The sequence below is a fragment of the Prinia subflava genome, chromosome 28, assembly GCF_021018805.1.
Source record: "Prinia subflava isolate CZ2003 ecotype Zambia chromosome 28, Cam_Psub_1.2, whole genome shotgun sequence".
Classification (NCBI taxonomy): domain Eukaryota; kingdom Metazoa; phylum Chordata; class Aves; order Passeriformes; family Cisticolidae; genus Prinia; species Prinia subflava.
In genome coordinates this window covers 1126590-1146846 of record NC_086274.1, presented here as the reverse complement: position 1 = coordinate 1146846, position 20257 = coordinate 1126590, and the positions used below count along the sequence as shown (strand labels likewise).

Below are 20257 nucleotides of genomic sequence, written 5' to 3'. Positions count from 1 at the left end.
GCTATGTGTCCATGTCCATGTGTAATTCACTGAGTGCACATGAGGGAACCAAATGGAAGGACCTTGTGCATGATAGCAAGATATATGTGGGAGAAAGGAGGGAGCTCCGTTGCATGTAGAAGGAATGAAGGGAGTAGGAGGATGTGCCCTGGCACCTTTGTCTGTCTTTCATAACACCATATTCCTGACAGCTCTGTCTTGATATCTGCAGCCAAAAGGAGTCAGAACACTTAAGATGTGGTGCTGTCCAGAAGCACGGCTGCATAAAGCAGGGAGCAGCTTCCATGCAACTAAGGCCAGAGCCCTTCAGCAAGGTTCTGTAGTGCAGTGAGGACAAGTTAGGGAGAAAAAAGAGAAGGTTTGGGTTTCTTATGGCCCCCATCATCAAATGGTAGCCTCACTCCCCTTCTGCTTTCCAGGAGAGTTTAAAACGAGGTGTTACAAATGTTCAGCCATTAATGAGGAGTCTTCCCCCATTCGCCAAATGTTGTGTTGTGTCACAGATGTGCATGAGGCTGCATGGATGCAGGCACCATGCAACACTGGGGAGGCAAATGATACTCCATACGTCAGTCCTCCACATGCAGGACCACAGACACATCTATGCTCATCCTCTCACCCTCTCCCCTGCCTGCACATCCTCGCCCAACTGTTCCGTCGTACTTCCAGTCCCACAGCTATTATTCCATGTGTTTTTTCCACCACCCATACACATGCACACATTGTGCAGTCTAATCCCCAGGCGCCCTTTCACCCACCTGCATTTCCCCTTGCATCCCCAGTCTTTGGCTCTGCTTTCCTTGTGATGCTCAGCAGTTCCTGCCCACACACCCAGCTGGTACTCGCTCGTGCTCACCAGGCTCTCATGTTCTCTGTCTCTCAGTGCCCCGTGCTGTAACCAAGCTGCTACTTGTTGAGTTCAGTCATGTGTGTGTCCTGTCAGACACACATCTGCAGTCAAGTGGCCCAGAACAAGAGCAGCGTGTATCAGGGTTTAAAACAAATACACCAGGAACGTCCCTCTTCTCTAAACTCACACCCTGATATCATAACCCCTGGGGGGGTCAGTCTGTGGTGTAAAGAAAGCTGTTTGTGGTTTTCATGGAAGGAGAGAACAGGGGAGGAAAGTCCAGCCCAACACCTAGCCCTTCAAATGAAGTGACTTGTCAAGTATGCAACTGTGGCAGCGATTTGAGAAGCAGTAAATTTAGCAGCACTCACTTCCACTGACAACCTGTCATGTGCTTGAAACATAAATAGTGGTGGAGACAAATCACTGCTGTTTTCCTATTAAGCTTTGGCCCACTGGCCCTCTAGCTTGCCAGCAGCATTTCTACCTGGCCTGCCTGTGTGCCTTGTCTCAGGGACAGATGTGCCTTCATGTTACAGGCTTTGGGAGAGTCAGGATAGGAATTATCATGCTGTTATTTCCTAGGTGTCCTTGGTGTCTGGGTACTTGCTCCTCAGCTGATGGATATCTCGCTCAGGCTGTGTGCTGCTGGCACCTCCTGCTTCCACCCAAGGCTGAGGAAACATAGACCCTCTCCTTAGAGGTCTTATGGTTTTCACCCCTGCCCCTGGTTTCTGCCACACAGACTGGCAAGGTCACACTGATGGAGTAAATGAGGCACTGATTTGAATAAAAGGGTAGAGGTGAAGTTTTCCAATGCACCTGAGGGACTCACAGGCACAAATGGCATTGAAAGCCAATGGGTCTTGTCCTGTTAAAGCATTTAGTGGCTTTTGGAAACCCTGCTTTCAAATATCAGTTATTATATAACCATTTAATAAAACATGCCATAAGAAGCTCACATTAATCTTTACAGAGATGAGAGACATCCCTTCGTGCTTTCAACTGAGGATCCAGGGATTCAATACATTTCACCTTCTTCACTCTCTCTTATCAGTTTTGATGCCTCTTCCCCTCAAGGAAGATGAAATCATGCCAGTGATTAAGGTGGCCTGCTCTGTGCTGTTTAATTAGAGCAACTGCTGTTCCAGTTCCAGTGAAAGTCTCACAGGTGTGCAGTTGCAAAGGCACTCTAATGAGAGCCCTGCCTCTCCAGGAGCTTGGCGGGAAGGAGCCAAAGAGTACTCAAGATAAAACGGATGGTTTTTCATACTTTCTTGGGTCTTTTGGCAAACTGGGCTCCTATTGGAGCAAGCTGTTTCTCTTCCCACAGGAATCAAATGTGTTTGGGGACTTGGGAGAAGGGAAAGAAATGGATTCCTGTCCATGATGGTAATGGTGGATTCAGAGAGGTGAAGCACAGTGAGACATATTTTGATTGACATGATTGGCCATGGTCTTCTCATGCCAGCACTGTTACACTTGTTGGAAATTTTATGTAATCATCAGAACAAGTATTAAGGAGTTGGTATGAAGGCAATGAAAGATCTTTTAGGTTTGTCTTCAGACCCCTCCCTAAACTTACGGGGTAAGCCGTAAGAAGTCAGAAAGGAGTTGTTTTGATACTGTTTCTTCTATTTACAGTTTTCTGCTTTCTCCTTTCCTGATGACCCCCTTCTTTTTCCCTTATTCCTGGGAGGGAAAACCTGCATCACAGCCAGGATTTTCAGTGTGCTGGTGGCCAACAGCTGCACTAGCAATGGGAGTAGCTGCATCAGGGAGCTACAAGACCTCAAAATCAGGGTCTGTATTTCCTCTCTGCTTGCCTTCCCTGTAGGACTGAGCAAGATGCAATATTAGGCACAGAGGAAATGCTTTCCTTCTCAGCCACTGCCTTGCAAGTTTGAGAGAGAGATATTCTTTATTCTTTGGAAAGCAAGGGAGTGGCTAAATGCATAAGAATTAAATATCCTGGACCGAAGCAATCATTTATCTGGACTGCTATAACTATGAATCAACGGCAGACACTTCAGATGATAATATCACAGGAGCTAGCCCAATTGATCAAAAGTCTCTGCAGCGTGTGAGCCCAATCTCTTCCCAGCACACTCCACCCTGCCTCAAACCTCTGTGATTCTCCCCTTGATACCTGGCAATATTTGATGCCTGCTGAATCCTGAATTCAGTTAGATAGTCTCATCTCCTGATCCCTTGTTGTGCTCCCCCACAAAGTATTCCTTTTTCTTCTTCCACCAGGAGCAGATATGGGGGATGGTGTCAGGAAATTACTACGCTGATCTAATTGAGAAACATTGCAGCAAGGAGAGGGGTCAACAGAAAAGCAAACAAAACGATTTTTCAAGAAGCTAATCCACCTATACAAATATTGGCGCCAGGCATCACAACACTCTGGCGTGTTTTTGAAAGGGTAAATCTTGCTAAGGGGTGGCTTAACACTTTGACCTCATTTCCTCAGTTGGAAACTACAGCAGTTTAGAAGCTCAGTGGCTAGATCCAGGCTGATGCAGAAATCCTAGTCTTTAGGTTTTGTTTGTGAAGTTGGTGTTCAGAATAGCCTCACTGAAAACAGGGATGAACTGCAGGAATTGCCATCTTGCAAAAGGACAGGAGATTCAGGGGCTGTGTTATCTGGTCATGAAATGTTTGGCTCCAGCTTGCAGAGAAAAAGCCCCAGCAATGCCTAAGCCTCTGAGTTAATGCTCTTTCCCATTTCAAGTAAATTTGTGCCAATTTGTAATTTCTCAGGACTTCTTCCAAGTTTCAGACATATAAGAATGGAATTCTGTGGCCTAATTTGAATCATTGAGGAGGAAGGGATCACCAGTTTTTTTTTTTTTTTAAATTCAAGTTAGCTTGACGCTCTTGATTCATCCTTACCCTCTTATCCCAAGAAGTACAAGTGAACATAGGACAGAAGGGAACAAACACCTTGTATTTAAAAACAAGGAAACATTCTGATGGCTGCCTACAAAAGCAAGCCACCTGATTCTTGCACAGTAGTATATTAAGCATGTCTTGTGCTATATAAGACACAAGAGACGTTGTAAAGAACATAACGAGGATTTTTAAAGATGCCACCAAACACAGACCAACCCCTGTAGTTCCCAGACTGAGAGACTGGCACAGTTGGTACCAGTGTGTGCCATCGCATGAGGAGGTCTGGGGCTGACATAATGATTTGTGGAATTTAACTAGGGACTGCATTGCAGTCCATCATTGCTCTTCACTGGCAGGACAGAAATTATACATTTCAGTCAGGCTTCCTGCCCCAGAAGGGACTTGTTGCTGTCAGTCCTTTCTTTGGTCTTCAGTTTGTGAGGAGGAACTTGTCTTCAAACTGTACAACAGTGATAGCACAAGTGCATTGTCCAAAATAAGAAAACTTGTAGGAAAAGGAGTACATGAGGCCAAATGAAAGGAAACTATCTGACTATCTCCAGAGTCTCTGGAGACTGTAACAGTTGACTGCTTGCTGTTGTATTTTATGTCTTTCATAAGTGTCCATGACATGCAAGAGAACTCAGTCCCCTGCATCAGATCTGGGCTTGCATTACCATCTTGTGCTTAGCACAGTGGGAAACAAAGACCTATTGATCATACACCCACACCCTCACAAACACACCCTGCTGTTCCTTGTGCCAGGGACAAGTGCTGGCCCATCCTCTTCTTGCACGTGGTGGAGGAAGAGGGCGCAGGACCCTGCAGTGCTGACCACACTGCTGGGAGTGAGATTGGTGTGCTGCCATCCAATGTCCACATCCAACAACTCCTGCACCTCATCTGGGATTCATTGTTTGACCTTCTGTTTTCAACCTCCGTTTCATTAGCTGCTCCAACACTGTCCTCACAGCCCTCATGAGTTACCATCTCCTGCCTTCCTAAGGCTCTCAAAAATGTGGTGATATCTCATTGATTCCTCTAGTTGATGATGACTTCTACCTCATGTTGTACCCTTCAAAAGGCAGCAGGCAAAAATTTTGTGATGCAGAAACAGTGCAGCTATTGGTTTGTTCATGTTTATATGTCATTTTCTTGGCAGTAAAATTAAGGCTTGGTGTTTGGTAGCATAGTCATGACAACTCGCATTGCAGTATGCAACACTTAGGGAGTATAATATTGTAGTTGTGACATTACATGACTTAATTTACCTCATGGTTCATAATTTGCTTTATACATTGGTTTCACAGCCAAGTTCTGTTCAAGAGTAATTAATTTATCCAAAAAATGCTGTTTATGTTCATTTAAAAACTGTTAACAAATTTGGGCTAAACTCAGTAAGTAATTTTGTAAAAAAAAAAAAAAAAAAGTGATCTTCTTCAACATGAAATCATCTGATATAAATTGTATCTCAAGTTTGAGGCAGAACACTAATTCCTTCTTCTGGTTCAGCAAGAGAAGAAGAAAACCACTGGTCAAACAGAAGACTATGACCTGAAATGTGTCTGGATTTTTTTCAGGGGATGGTTCCCTTTCTTTCTGGTGTCCAGATGTGGATTTTGAATGGAAAATCTAATCAGCTCCTGAGATGAAGTAGTATCTTGCACACCTGCTCCATGCCCAGACTCAGGGCTCTGTGTGAGAGAGTGTGATGACCCTTAGTGGTCATTTATATAAAAGAGGGGTTGGAAACTCATGGATACAGCTGATGTGCTGAGGCTGCCTCAGGCAGAAGACCCCCACTGACACACACCCACAGCCGGGATGCAAACTGCCTCTGAGCTGTCAGATTTCCAGCTCCTGGGCAGAGCCGTCAGCCACGGGCGAGTCATCCCGAGGGGTTTGGTCAGTGCCGTCCCGAGAGAGCACAGAGACATTGCTCAGTCTGGGGAAGCTGCTCTCAGCCTGGAGGGTTTTGTTTGTTTACTGGGTGCATGGATTTGGAGAAGAAAGAGCCCATGAAAATCACAGGTTCTCTTAACCCTGGTCATGCCAGTGGGTGCTCGTGTTCCCCCAGCCAGGGAGCTCCTTGGGCGCTGCCCTTGGCTCGGGAGGCACAGCAGGCAGGTCTGCACATAAGGTGCAAGTGTGAGTGCTGATGAGCAAAGTCCTGGTGAACGCCAGGGGAAACCATGCCAGAGTGTTTCCTCCCTGTCTGACTCATTCTCATTCATGAAGCCAGAGCAGGCCAGAGCCCTCCCTGGCACTGCTCTAGTTTTTTGGTTTATGTGTAATAGCTACAGACCTGGGGGCATGGGAGGCATGAGGCCAGCTTAAACAATAAATACCCTGCTGTGCCTTGCTGCTTAAACAGAGTAATTACTGCCTTACTACATGTGACCCCTCTGTTCCTGTCCCTCTGGCAGTTGTTATTTCATGGCTCCCTTTACACAAGGGATGGATGTGCTTCTCTCCCAGCTGTACATCTCTCTGTCTGCCACTGTCTCACCTCCCGCCTTTCTCACTCGCTCTGTCTCAGTGTATTTCTCTTTGTCAGTAGCTGAATACCATTTTCTCTTTTTCTCAGTCACTGAAGAATCTCACCTTTTTTTTGCATTTCTCTCTCTCTTCATTTTCCCTCTGTTTTTTCTCCATCTATTTTTGTCTTCTCTCAAGCTTTCCCCATTTCACCACTCCCCATGCTACTGTAGGTTTTCTGCCTGCCTTCCTCACTGTAGCATTGTAGCACTGGCTGTCCCTTTGCTTATCCACCATCTGCTTCTCTCTACTGATCTCTTTGCTAAAAACAAGCCTCTTCAACTGAGGGATGGGGGAAAATGCCAAGCTCATTGCAATCTGTGGTGGCTGCGGAGACAGGGACTGATAAATGAAAACTTCAAAGTTTTGCATTAAAAAAAAGAAAACCCTCAGCTGGAGGTAAAACAAAAAAAAATCATGTCAAAGGCTCCCTTAGCTATTTTTGTCTTTCAAAAGCTTGTTCCTAGGGAGTAGAAGGTGCAGAGGGAAGGAGGAAAGTTAGGTGAGCAAAACCTCAAACACTAAATGGAGAGTACAGAGACAACAAAACCTGCAGTTCAGCAATAGAAGCTGCTACACACAAAAAAACTTCAAATGGCATCCATTGATTTCCAATCTTTTTTATCTCCTTGCATCTTGTTTTAGGCCCAACAAAGATGCATAACCCATTCTGCTCCTCTCCCTTAACAACTACAAAGATGCTTGGAGGGAAAACAAACACAGGAGCAGGGTGGCTGATCTCTTTCTCCACATGCCAAATGCAAACAGATACTTTCAGCAGATTTGAATTTCAGTTTAATTTAAGACCACACCAGTGTTAATAAATAAATAAATAAGAGAACTAAAGTAATATCTGGACAAGAAGAAGTCCAGTGTTAGATGCACACACAGGAAAGGAGATGAAATAAAAAAAAATGTGGCTGCTGCTCTGGAGATCAGCTTCCCCTTTGGAGATGCAAGAAACTAGGGCATGAAGGCAAAGGCCTCTCTGGTAGAGCATGTGACTGAATGCATTGCTGGCCCTGACTACCTGGAAGAGATGTCTGCACACAGTACAAGTGGGATTTTGTCTGGGTGGGTGTCATTTGGAAAAAGGAAGCATTTAGCTTTTGAGGAAAGAGTGATGGTGTGTGGCAGTGCAAGGGGCTGTTTGGGTGGAGGTGAGAAGGGCCCATAAATGCCTGGGGAACATGTCAGTCTGTGTTTCTGCACACACAGGTGGATTTATAGATACAAAAACAAATAAAATACATAGTATATAAAATACAGGATATAGTATATGTGTATATATATTATATCTACATGAGAGCACAGGCAGGTGTGCACAGCAACAAGGACAATACGCAGAGCCAAAGGGGTTGTACGAGGCTATTTCCAGAGGGTAAGGGGAAAGGAGAGCTGCTTGCCAGGAGGCTAGCATAGCCAAGCAGATTTGCTGTTCAGCTTCATTATTTACTGGGTCCAATTAGGGAGCCAGGGGATAGGAAATGTGGCTGAGGCAAGCAGGCCTTCAAAGCCTTCCTTCTGCACACATCAAAGCTGCTGCCGCAGATCCCTCTGCAAAAAAGGCTCTGCCAGCTCCGAGCAGCAGCAGCCGCCTGGCTCGCGCTGCTCGGGGTCGTTCCCTCTTGGTTTGATTGTCAAGCCTCCTGGGCTCGTGCTCTCTCTATCTCCAGCCTCCAGAGCAGAAAGCTCCTCTTTCTGAATTACTGGGACAGAGTTAAGGAGCTACAGCTTGGCAAGACAGTGTTTAATGGGGCTGTAGCAACAAACCAAGCTGACTATGAACACGTGAAAGACAAAAAACCTGCAGGGAAGCAGGCTGCCTGAAGTCATGCAAGGGGCTGGTTTGGGATGAGCAGAGCTGCACTGAGTGAGAAGTCATCCACCTAGGGAAACCTGAAAGGACCCTCACTGGGAAATGGCTGTACTGAACCAGGCAGAGCAGCCAGGAGACAACCCTTGTCAGCAAGGAAGCTGTGGCAGTACAGTCAGAATTTCATTCCTTGACAGTCTGCTCAAGGCAAATGGCTTCTCTTAATGGGAACAGAGTGGCTTGCTTGCCAGGAGCTGGCAGTCCCTCTTTCACCTAATAGAATATGTTCATTGTTATTGGTACCAAAGAGCATTGTCCAAGCCTTGTCCCTCCCCGCTTTGATAAACTGCATAGTGACAACCATCAGTTCCCTACCAAAGCTGGCTCCTGTGCAGAAACATTTGTAAATTCACTCGATGTATAAAGCTCTGTTCCTGCTCCCCCAACCCCCTGTTTGCCTTAGAGGTTAGAGTTAATATGACTCACCTAATCTGGCTGCCAAAGTGAATTAGTGAAAACATCTCTACAGCTCTCTGCAAGATATCACAACCTGACATTTCTCTAACACACTGTGATACATCTTTCCTCTCCCTGATCTCTACTACAACACCTCAATTTCATATAAATGCTTTTTGTTAGAAAGGGTTAATGTGCTCTTAGAGGGGACAAGGCAGCATGCAAAAGGGTCTGTCCTAAAAGTGAGAGTGGCTCAGTTCTTGTAGCAAAATGTTGATGCTCAGGGTCACCAGTGCAGAGACCAGAACAGTGCTGCCACTTATTCAGCAGGAGACTGTCACAGAAACTTTCCCTGAAGTGTTATGCTTATATGTTTGTCCTGGAGCAGGGGAATGAGGAGCTGAATAGGGTTATTGATGTCTTTGACATGCCCTTGAGAACAGAACTCCTGCCTTTCACTTACTTCCGGGCAGCTCCACTGGGCAAGCCAGCAGCTCATCATGTCTTGGAAGGGTTTCTGTGTAGCTGTGAAAGCTCTCCTGCCAGACATGGTACACTACAAGTGCATGTATGTGTGCAGGGGAGAAGCTCAAAAACATCTTCCCTTGGGAAAGTATCTACCCTTGTAGGTTACTTTGGAGCTCCACTGATGTGGTTCTCTAAAAGACAGACTCCACAGCACCCGTAATGAGGGTGCCACTCCATTAGAGCTGGTTAAGTCACCCTCAACCCTGTTTTCATTATAGTGACAGTCTTGTGACAAGGGCAAATTGCAGGAGAAGCAAGTCCCACTTGGAATGAGCCCTGTGCATAAACAAGGCAGAACTGCAGAGCAAATGAGTTGAAAAACAGAGGCAAATTATGTTTTAACCTTTTCTTTGCGAGTCTTTCCCTGATGTCTGATTAACTTTCCAGTCAACTGACTGACCTACCAACTGGGAGTGCTGCTGTGAAAGGAGGGGAGTATTGGTTGTCAGCTCACTTTGGGGGTGGGATTTTTAAAGTGCGTTATTAGCAGGTAGCAATATGAGCAATATGCCATAAGAAAATCCAGGAATTAAGAGAATTCCCAAACAGAAATGATCCCTGCTTTAGCAAAACCAGAAATGATGTGCTGCCTCTGCAGAGAGCAGCATAGTGCATTAGTTGCAATGCAATCCTTCATCTGTGTTCAGCCACGGTAACACCTCATCTGAAATGGTGTTTAGTTTGGGGTATCACACATCCAGAAAAATGTGAACTTGTCAGAGAGGTCTAAAAGCAAAGAACAAGGATGATCAAGAGCCTAAAAAAAACTCACCTACAGAGGAAGGTTGAAAGACCCTGGCAATGTTCAGCCAAAAGAGAAAAAAAAGATGACAACTGAGGGAGGAACATAAGTGATTTAAAAGTTGATAAAAGGCTATTGCAGGGAAGGAGGGAATGATTTGTTCTTTTTGTCTGTAGTGGCTAAGACAAAAGTAATAGCTTTAAATTGCAGCAAGGGAGACTTGGGTCAAACCTGAGGAAACTGCTCCTGTGGTAAGGACAGCAAAGCAAAGGAGCAGATTGTCAGGAGTGGCTGCAGAATCAGAGGATGGCTGTGTCCCTGACACACGTGCCCTGCCTGGAGACTGGGGAATGGCTCAGATGGTGACTGAAGTCCCTTCCCACAGGGCTGTGACTCACCCAGCTCTGGTCCTACAGGGGTTAGGATTCCCTAACATATTCATGAGTTCCAGCAATAAAAAACACCTGTGAAAATCCCACCCTGCTTCCTTCTCCATGGAGTCTCCACAGCATCGTCCCCAGTGCAGGGCAGAGCCCTGAGAGCCATGTCCTGGCAGCAAGAGCCAACTTCGCCTCCTTCCCTTGTGCAAAACGCTTCTGCCACGCAGGAAGGTCCTGCAGCAGATTGTTAGGGGATGCAAAATCCAAAGCAGTTGTGAATTTTAGACATAGCAACAAGATTTCCACTACCTGAACATCTGGTAGGAGCTGGAAAAAGGGACTGCTTATTAGTCCTGCTGAAAGAGAGGGGGAGCCCTTGTCTTTACATGAGTTTAATCCGTACGCTGCTGTTTTCGTGCTGAGTTTCCATGACAGGGGGTACTTTTCCCCTAGAATGATTCTGAACATTGCCTGTGAAAAACAAACAAACAAACAAAAAAAGGACAAAAATAATGATATAAGGGACAGAGTTTTGAGCAGATTTTGAAGTCTCTGAAGTCCCTCTCCAGTGCTGAAATGAATTGCACACCAGTGTGTGTGGCCAGGCTGACTTGGCCAAGACTCTGGAGCAAGTCTGTGCCTCTGGGGTGGGATTTGCTGCAGGTGGGGCCATGGGAAGTTCAGTTCCAGAGACCAGACTTAGCCACTGCTTTCATACAGTGCCATACACCAAGGGGAACAGTAGGCACTATATGAACTCCCTCAAAAACTGTAAGCACTTTTGTAAAGCGGTCAGGGTTTCAGGAGTGCTTAGCACCTGTTGAGCAAAAAATATCTTCTGGGCAGAGAGTTTTTTGGAAAATGTGACCACTCTCTGAGGAACCTGAATGGGAGTTCTTGTGATCTGACCTTTTTTTTTTTTTTTTTTTTTTTTTTTTTTTTTTTTTTTTTTTTCAGATCTTTTACTCTTTTAGTGTTGGAAGCTGATTTCTCTAAACATACGCAGGCACACAACTGGGACTTGCAGTTTCCAATGCTGCAGAGCAGTTCTTATACAGCCCTCTGAGAGGAGGAAATGTGGTTCAGATAATTTCCAGGACATGCCTTACTTTGCTTTCTGAAGGAATAGGGTGGATATACCAATCCTTGTATTTCATGCTTCCCTGGCAACTTTCATGCAATGAATTTAATGTGTTTTACATGGGTTAACCTCACTGCCCTGTTCTAACCAGGAGGTGATGGGAGAGGGAGGGCTATTTGCTGCAGTTTACAGAGGGAGAGCAAAGGAGTGACTCACTCAAGGTCACACAGTGAGTTAAAAGCGAGGCCACAGACCTCCCCCGGTTCCTGCTCCCATCCATAACCCCGCCTGACACTCAAGTCACTGCTTTCCAAAGCGTGTGAGTGAGGCAGCACGGTTTAAATGTGCTATTTCGTATGTACGGTAGCTCAGGGATGCGTGATGATTATTGGTCTCTGCAGATCAAATTACAGTTTGTTTCTCTCGGTTTGGCTGTGTTTAACGGTAGCCTGATCTGATCGATGGCACTTCAGGGTGGTGGTTGCTCTGAGAGACAGGAAGACATTTTTCACAGTTTTGCAGTGGAGAAAAGGGTGCTGACAACACATCTGAAGACCCAGCTAGCCCTGACCCAGCACGTCACCCACAGCGTGACTAACCTCTGGTGGTACTCAGCCATCATACTAGTGAACTTAGTCTGATCTTATGTGGTGGAGATTTTGCTTCTCAGCCTGGGCCGCCTGTGAGGTGCTATGAATTGCACCACCTGTATGCTGCCTTCCAGGATTTCGGTTTTCTGTAATTAAATGAAATACTGGTATCTTGCTGGTGCGGCTTCCAGAATAACTTTTAAACCGCTCATGACTGTTGCTTGTTTGCAGACTCCATGTTGTGATTGCTCCTCCACAGCAATTTCCCAAAACTGAAAGCCTAACAGAACCACCCTGTGTATTTTTCTGTCCTTCCAGGCAGAGAGTTTGAAGGTGAGGAGGAGTACCTGGAGATCCTGGGGATCACACGAGAGCAGTCGGGCAAGTACGAGTGCAAAGCTGCCAACGAAGTTGCCTCAGCAGACGTCAAGCAAGTCCGGGTCACTGTGAACTGTGAGTACATCACAGCTGGGGCAGGGCAACGGGGAGAGCTTTGCCCACAGGCAAGGGTTACTTCAGGATAAACAGAGAAGCATTTCTGGGTTTGGGTTATACAATCCGAAAGGGAGGGCGCTGAGAAAACTATCCACACTCAGATGCTTGCCACAGGGTACAGTTTGTGCTTTAAACCTTGTAATATATAAGAAAAGGCTGGGGGAGGTGTGGTACAGAGAGGCAGACAGAGAGGGAGGGAGAGAAAGAAGAGCTGTGAGCTGCCCCCGTCTCTCCCCTCCGAAAGGCTGGCAATGCCTTGTTTTCACTCATTGATATTCGGGTGAACAGGAGCGTGAAGAGAAGCTTCACCAAGGCAGCAAGGAGAGATAAGGGAGGGCTCAGCTGGCTCAGAGCAAACACATGCCTGCCTGCACCCAGCCATCTCAGCAGTGCCTACACTGCTATCACAGCCAGGGGACACGGGGCAGAGGCACGTGTTAATGACAGGGTGCAAAATCTTAACTTTTGTGCTGGTTTCATGTCATTCGTTTAAAGTTCTGTTTAAAAGACCTTTCATGCACCAGTGCAGCACGGAAAAGGGTTTTGGCCAAAGGACACAGCAATCCCCTAAAGGCACTGAGAGGCACACTAAGCTGTGCCTTACTTCCATACCTGTGAATTGGTGCAGGGATCCCATTCCTTTATGTGCCCAGACAGATGTCCCCTTCACTCTGCTGGCATGCTCCTCTCACAGTAACACAAGATATTTCAAACTGATGTTACTCGTCAATTCTACACATTCATATGTCCATCCTCCACACTTGTAAGGCTCATGTGTGGCCCTCCAGTGATGTAAAGTGATCTATCCCCATGTACTACTTCTTTTCCTTGCTTGGAGGCGAATAACTTTGCAGCAAGGATGGATGAATGGGAGGTATATCCTCCCCGACCTTCTTCAGTTTAAATTGAGACTTAAACCGGAATATTAACCTAAATTGAAATTGGAGATGGCTGCAGACATATTTCTGGGTGCATATTCATGCCTTGATTCGCAGCAAGAACTGTTAGGGAGCAGGTTAGGGCAGAGAGCTGATGGCATCAAGTGCTTCAGGCAATACCAGTCTTAATTTGACTGTAGGTAATCATAGCACCTTTTAATGCCATTCTTGCTCTTCATTTCTTTCCTTGTTCCCGTGTGAGCCATCACATCAGATCAACTTTTCTGTCTTGCTTAGAAGTCGAGGTTTTGGGCTCCCTGCAGCATCTTCTGAATCCACAGTTTTTTATAGTTCCCATAGAAATTAGGTGGCAGTGGTTTAATATCATCTGCCTCATGGGCCAAATATGGCATTAATATGAACTGTAGTAGCAGATTTTCTGCACTGAAAGTATAGAAGTGTCAAAAACAGCTGAGTTTATAAACTGGAGACTTTCCATGAAAACCAATTAATGGTTTCAAACATTTCTGTGAAACATAATTTAAATGGTGCTTTAATGTGTTTGAAACAGATTGTTTGTATAAAGTCAGAATGTTTGATTTTGATTTAGTTTCAACACATAATAACTATGCCACGGTAAGATCTTAAACATTTTAAGTGTTGGAAAATATGAAAAAATGATGTTAATATGTGGTGTAATTTGTAATGTAAGCAACTTAAAATTCCTTAAGGACAGATTTTTTTTCTTTTGAAAGAAAGGGAAATAAATCTAAGCGACTATGAGGACCATGCAGGAAAAAAATCAGTCCCATTAGGGGAATGAAAACTAGATATTTGCATCTATCTTTCCTCATCCTGCTTTGTTAAACAGCACCACAAGCAGCAGAAAGTGGGAAAACCACAGTACGTTTGAAAAATGGGGCCTGTCCAACCTCAGGGAGCTTCCTGGCCATCTCTTATTATCTGCTGGGGAGCTCTGTCAGCTCGGACTGCAGGAGAAAGCATCTCACTTTGCTTTGGTCTCACACTACCACCTTCAGGCTTCCCAAGTAATTGCCCTTGCACATCACAGACAGGGAAACTGAGGCCTGGGGAGAGTGGGAGGAGAACAGCTAAAGGGAGCCCACTCCTGCCTTCCCAGGCAGCACATGGCTGCACACAGAGCAGCTGTTTTCTGGGTGCAATAGGCTGCATTGTCTGGGACTGCCCCTGCTCCCGGGAGAGCACTGCGCCAGCTTCTTCAAGGGGTGAATGTGGGCACTGCTCAGAGCAAGGGGCTGGGCTCCCTGGCAGCAGGCTAGCAAGCAGACACTTGCTGGAATCATTTTCTAGGACCATGGAAAGGTGCCTATTCATTCTGCAACTCCCCTTTTGTACCAGATTCATGAAATGGAAAGGTTTGTCTTGCTGTAGACAGCAAGAAGATATACTGCTCAAACCAAAAAAATCAAATAAGAATGGTTAAAAATCACCTTTGCTATCCTTTTACTAGCCCTCCTCTTTTTCAAATTAAAACATTTACATGAACCCACAGCCTTTGAATGTAGGAACCTATTTATGTAAACTTATTAATATTTATGATGTTAGAGGGCGCACTGCAATATCCCTAAAGCCCTGCATAAAATCCCGATTAAGGTCAGGGAAAGGATCATATTGAGATGGCTAATATGTTCACAAACAAATTTCCTTCCCTACGTGCTCCAGACAGAATTATTATTTTTCTTTGACTGACACAATCCGTTTTGCGTCTTCTTTTTTTTTTTTGGCCTTTCAGTTCTGGGACAGATACAGATGGCAGAGTGTGTTTCATGCTAACTTGAGTCTCAGCAAAGTATCTGTCTGAGTTGCAGCCCTGTAAACTCAGGGAATGCAAGTATTAGTGATGAGAGACAAGGCACTTATTCCTTGATCCCTCTCAGCAGCCAGGTGGAAATAATTCTGCTCTTTAACATGTAAAGCTTATCACTTAATATTTTGAACATGGAGCCAGGATTGAAGATGCCGGTGCCTACCCTAGCTGGTGTCTGGCCAGTACTGAGACCAAGCTCCAGCAGAGCACACCAACGTATTTTCCAAATTTGGTTTGCCATGGCACAACGCTCAGACTTCAAAGTAAGCAGAGGTGCATCGTGCTGGGCTGAGGGCAAACTTCAGGCAGAGCACCCACAAACAAGCCCTTCTGGAGCTTGTCACAAAGCACTATGTCCAGGAAAGCTTGATCAGGATTTGTAACCTTGGACACCGAAGGGAAGTGTCTCAACACTGGGTCTCAGACTTGCACCCACAGCTTCTGCTGAAGTTCTTCTCTTTAAAGCCATATTTCTGTTTCATTCACGTTGCCTCAGTTCTTTCTTATTACAGTTTTGGCATTACGCAAAGAGTTTGAATGGAATATAATTTTCATGTTACTGTTAAATTCCTTCTCTATTCCTTTACTTTTGCTGTCTTTCTTTACCCTTGATAAAGTCTTTCTCTCATCTTCTTCTCTCTGATAAGCCCGTGTGAACTACAGATCCATAGGCAAATATTCATAAATTGCAGAAGTCCATCATTAACCTTAACTTTGCCTGTGTATGCTTATGCATTTATGACAGAAATTTATTCAGCAGTGCTGAAGAGAAGCACGTGTAAGGAGTGCTGCTAATGTTGTATACGAGGGAGAGTTCAGAGAGCAGTGTTCTGCAGAGGAGCGGGGGGGGAGCAAGGGCCACAGCAAACAGCTGCTGTGGACCTCCAGTAGCCCAAACAGTTTGCATGAGGCAGGCAGCTCTGACATGGTTTCACTGTTTTGTTCCACCTGGAGGTGTGTGGATTGACCCCGTGTTTCCCTCCTGCAGACCCTCCCACCATCACAGAGTCCAAGAGCAATGAGGCGGCCACGGGGCGACAAGCCTTACTGCGGTGCGAGGCGTCAGCAGTGCCCACGCCTGACTTCGAGTGGTACAGAGATGACACCAGGTAAGGCCTCCAGCTCGCCTCTGCCCTCCTCTCTTTTCCAGTCCATTGAACAGAGGCTCCTGTCATCCTCCCCAGCTCCCCTCAAACAAGTTGCTCCTCACAATCCGCTTGAGTCGCAATGTCCCGTCAGACTCGGCAGGGCCAGCGTGGTCATGGCAGGAGGAGGCAATTCCTCTCTTCACTGGAGATGCTGAGGAAGTGCAGAGGATGGAGCTCTTGCCTTGAAGTGAATTATGGGCCAATACCCAATTACTACAATCTTCATGTGTTAAGTAGGCCATGATGCAGACCAAAAAGTTTTTAATTAGGTAGAGCTGCTGAGGTATGATGTTCCCCCACCTGTGCAACCTGAGCCTCCAGACTTGCATATGAGAATAAATGAGAAGAGAAAAAGGATCTGTCCTTTCTAGCTGAGGATTTACCTGGCATTAAAAACATTGTGGTATTACCCTACATTTTAGGGTGCCCAGGTTCAGGGGTGACTCAGCATATGCACATATTGTAAATCAGTGTGTTTCACTAGGAATATTTTGTTCAAGTACAGACTAGACTTCAGCTGGTAATGTGTGTTCATTTCCAGAATGACTCGGTGCTGGGTTAATGCTTCCTCCCTTTCCCTTGTCTTTCCTTGGTTCTCCACTGCTTTACCAGTGGCATTTAATCCCACTGAACTACTACGTTCCTGCTTTCCATCCATGCCTTCTTTGGTCTCACGTCCCCTCCCTGCCTCCCTCTGTCCTCACCTGCCAGCTGGGCTGAATGCCTTTGCTTTGCTGCGTGCTGGGGAGGCATTTCCAGCACTATGTAGCTGCCGTAGCACTACACACTCTTCTCCCCTCTTCCCAGGATAAACAGCGCCAACGGTCTGGAGATAAAGAGCACGGGGAGTCAGTCTCTGCTGATGGTGGCCAACGTCACTGAGGAGCACTACGGGAACTACACCTGTGTGGCTGCCAACAAGCTGGGAGTCACAAACGCCAGCCTATACCTTTACAGTAAGTACGGGAGAGGGTGAAGGGAGGCTCTGCAAAGACACGGCTGCGCAGGAAGCACATGGTGGCCAAAAATCAGGAAGGCATCTGCTTGACAACCCAGTCCTCCCCTCAGACCTCCAGCCATGACCTGGCTTTCAGCATTCTCTTTGGACAGCTACGTGTTCATACTTGCCTTGAAACCCAAACACAGCCAAATTGAAAGGTTTACAGTCAAGTTCTGTGATTGACTGGCTTTGCTGAAGACAGATTTTGTTAAAATAATAAAAATGTGTTTGTTTTAAAGCTGGAAACAAAAAACCCTTTAGAATGACAGCCCCTTTAATAAGTAGACAGAAGGCCAGGGCTCGGAGGATCCATGACAGGTGAGAAATGACAAGTAATTCAGAGAGATGGAGAGAACTAGCCACTGAGCCTGAGGAGAACAAGACAGAGTCAAGAAAAAGAGAAATTGGTTTGAAACTGGAAGGGACAGAAATGAGAAAAGACAGAATGATTTTAAAGGCCTATGGGACTATGGGGGAAAAGGTAATCAACAGATGAAATATGGAATAAGGTTCCTTGGATCTCATTCTGCTACCCTTCAGTTACTGAGTTTGTCTTAGTAAGTGCAAACAGACAGAAGCTGGGACTAGACCAAGCTCTAGAGCAGAGTACCTGCTGGTTCTGAATTTTGCAGCTGATTCAAACCTGACCCCAAACAGAGCCCCTGCCCCCCACCTACCATCCACATGCACATACAAACTGTGGTGCATTTAAAATGCAGTTCCCAATTCCAGGTCTAAAACTTGGGCTAGACTTGGCCTACATGTTATTGACATCAGAGATACACTGCAGCAAAATGACCCACTCACACAAATGAACACGTAGACACAAAAGTGACTGATGGCAGTGTTCCTGTGACAGTCCCAAATTGAATTAAAACTCTCATGTCATGACCTGCATGTCCTTTTAAACAGAAAAAAAAAAAAAAACAACTGTGTAAAGCAGTCAGTATGGGATGCAGTTTAGTCTAGTTTCTGCTCTCACCAAAAGCCCCAAAGTAATGGTTGGGTTGTTTTTAACAGATGTAGTGCAAAAGGATAAATCCATGGGCATTCTCTGTTTACCACCTTTGGATTTATTTCATGGCAGTTTAAATTTTTGCAAATTTGGGTACATTTTGTGGCAGTTGTTTTCTAAAGAACAGATATTATCATAAAAGAACACATCTTTGATTTCCCAAAGCATTGCAGCACACAAAGCAAATTTCTACTTTGAAAGTCTTTTCACCCTGGTCTTGTGACTGTCATGAGATTAAAAAAAATCCTCAGGCAGCAATCTGGAACACAATTTTCAAATACTCCAGATTTGTTCTTGCTGATATTAATATAATTCTAAGTTTAGAATCCATTATTTGTGACTGAATTCTAAATTTGGCCCTCTCTGTTGGTTCCTGTTACACAGATGAACTGAAATGCATCACTGAAACAAAATATAAGATGAAATTCCATAATGTATATATGCACATACGATTTTTGCTGGGGGGTTAGTTTTGCTAGAGAAGCATTTTGCATGACTTCAGAGCTTCACCTCAAAGGATCTCAAAGGATTTGCCAGCAATGAATATTTTAATATCACAAGTCACTTAGAAATGGGTGAGTGTTGTTAACACCGTTTTGCAGTAGGAACTTAAGGTACAGAGTGAAGAAGTGGTTTACCCATGGTCATAAAATGACTGGCAGGACCTGTGAGAGACCCAGGGAAACCTTGCAAAGTTGCTGTTAACTGGTCCAGGAGGAAATGTGGCAACTCTTAAAGATGATTTGCAACAGTGAGGATCTTATTTTAGCCCCCTTCTGATGTGTACAAAGAACACCTTCTTTCTTTCAAGTTGTTGGATTTTGTTTATAATTTGTTTAGAAATTCAAGGCCTGTTTATACTGGAGGACACTGTAGAACTTCACAGGAGACAGGACAAGTGGGGTGCAGGAGCTGAGAGAGATTTGATGATTTTCAGTGAACTCTTTCTAACTTGTTTTTGTTGCTTGGTTAATCCCTACTTTTTTACTGTGCAATGGCTTCATATTGTTCTTCTAGTTAGTGTGGAAGAAAGAAAGAGAGAGAACAAAATAAATTCAGGCAGACTACAGCTGGTGTTTTGAAGGTTAAGAAATCAGGGGGGAAATGAGTGAAGGGAATCCAGCTTCATAAAGATAAAGAAAGCTGCTGAAAAAACTCACAAGCCCAGATGAAATAAATGCTGTAGTGATCACACAGTAGCTGAAATAACAGGTAATGCACATTCCCAGCCACACACCCAGACAGAAAAATACAGCAGTGCCAAGTTTTTGCAAGGTACAGCAGATACTCAAATACTTGGGAGTGTTGTTCATCCCTGGAATCAGAGATCTTATTTCCTTTCTAAACAGAGAACAAGCTCACTACAGAGCAACATCCCACTGGAGAGGTAAGTACAGCGATGGTTCCTCAGTGTCCCATTGCAGCACAAAAAAGAGTGGCAGCAAGGAGTGAAGAAACAACTAGAGAGTTAATAATGAGGTACTGGCAGCTTTGCCTGAGGTGGAGGGCAGACAGGGAGCGAGCGAAATGACGTGAAAGAACAGTTTAGCAATAGAGAAAAATCGGTGGCTACCATTTCATGAAATATCAGTCAGCACTGAGAGACTCTCAGAGAGACTGAGTGCCTTAGATGTCAATGTCACAGATAGAAGATGCATTAAAATACAAAAGCAGCTTCCTTGAGCTGTATGAATAGATAGCGAGTGATCTTCCTTAAAAGATGTAGCAGGAGGATTGCCTGCAGTAGGTGGAGAGATTTATACCCCTCACCCCTGGAGACTGAGTTTACAACAACATAAATATGGCCCTGCAAAAGGTTTAACTTACCCAGGAAACGGTCTCCAACAACACATATGGAGTATGTTTGTAGAGAGGGTACTCAGGTACAGTTTGATGATACAACTGTTCTCATAGCTTGCTGACATTCCTTGCTCATCAGTCCTTTTGCTCATCCTGCTCTCTGCCACGTGGTTTTGTTGATTCCCTTATTCTG

The 20257-nt window shown here is 45.1% G+C and overlaps 1 protein-coding gene across 4 annotated transcripts in view; it reads left to right on the top strand.

The window, feature by feature from the left end:
* LSAMP (limbic system associated membrane protein) overlaps positions 1-20257 on the top strand; it is a 995705-nt gene that overhangs the window by 949211 nt on the left and 26237 nt on the right. For all 4 annotated transcript variants that reach the window (XM_063419935.1, XM_063419938.1, XM_063419934.1 and 1 more), the window contains 3 exons: positions 12198-12332; positions 16090-16210; positions 17057-17205. In XM_063419935.1, the coding sequence (XP_063276005.1) occupies positions 12198-12332; positions 16090-16210; positions 17057-17205 (405 nt within the window). The remainder of the gene's footprint in view (positions 1-12197; positions 12333-16089; positions 16211-17056; positions 17206-20257) is intronic.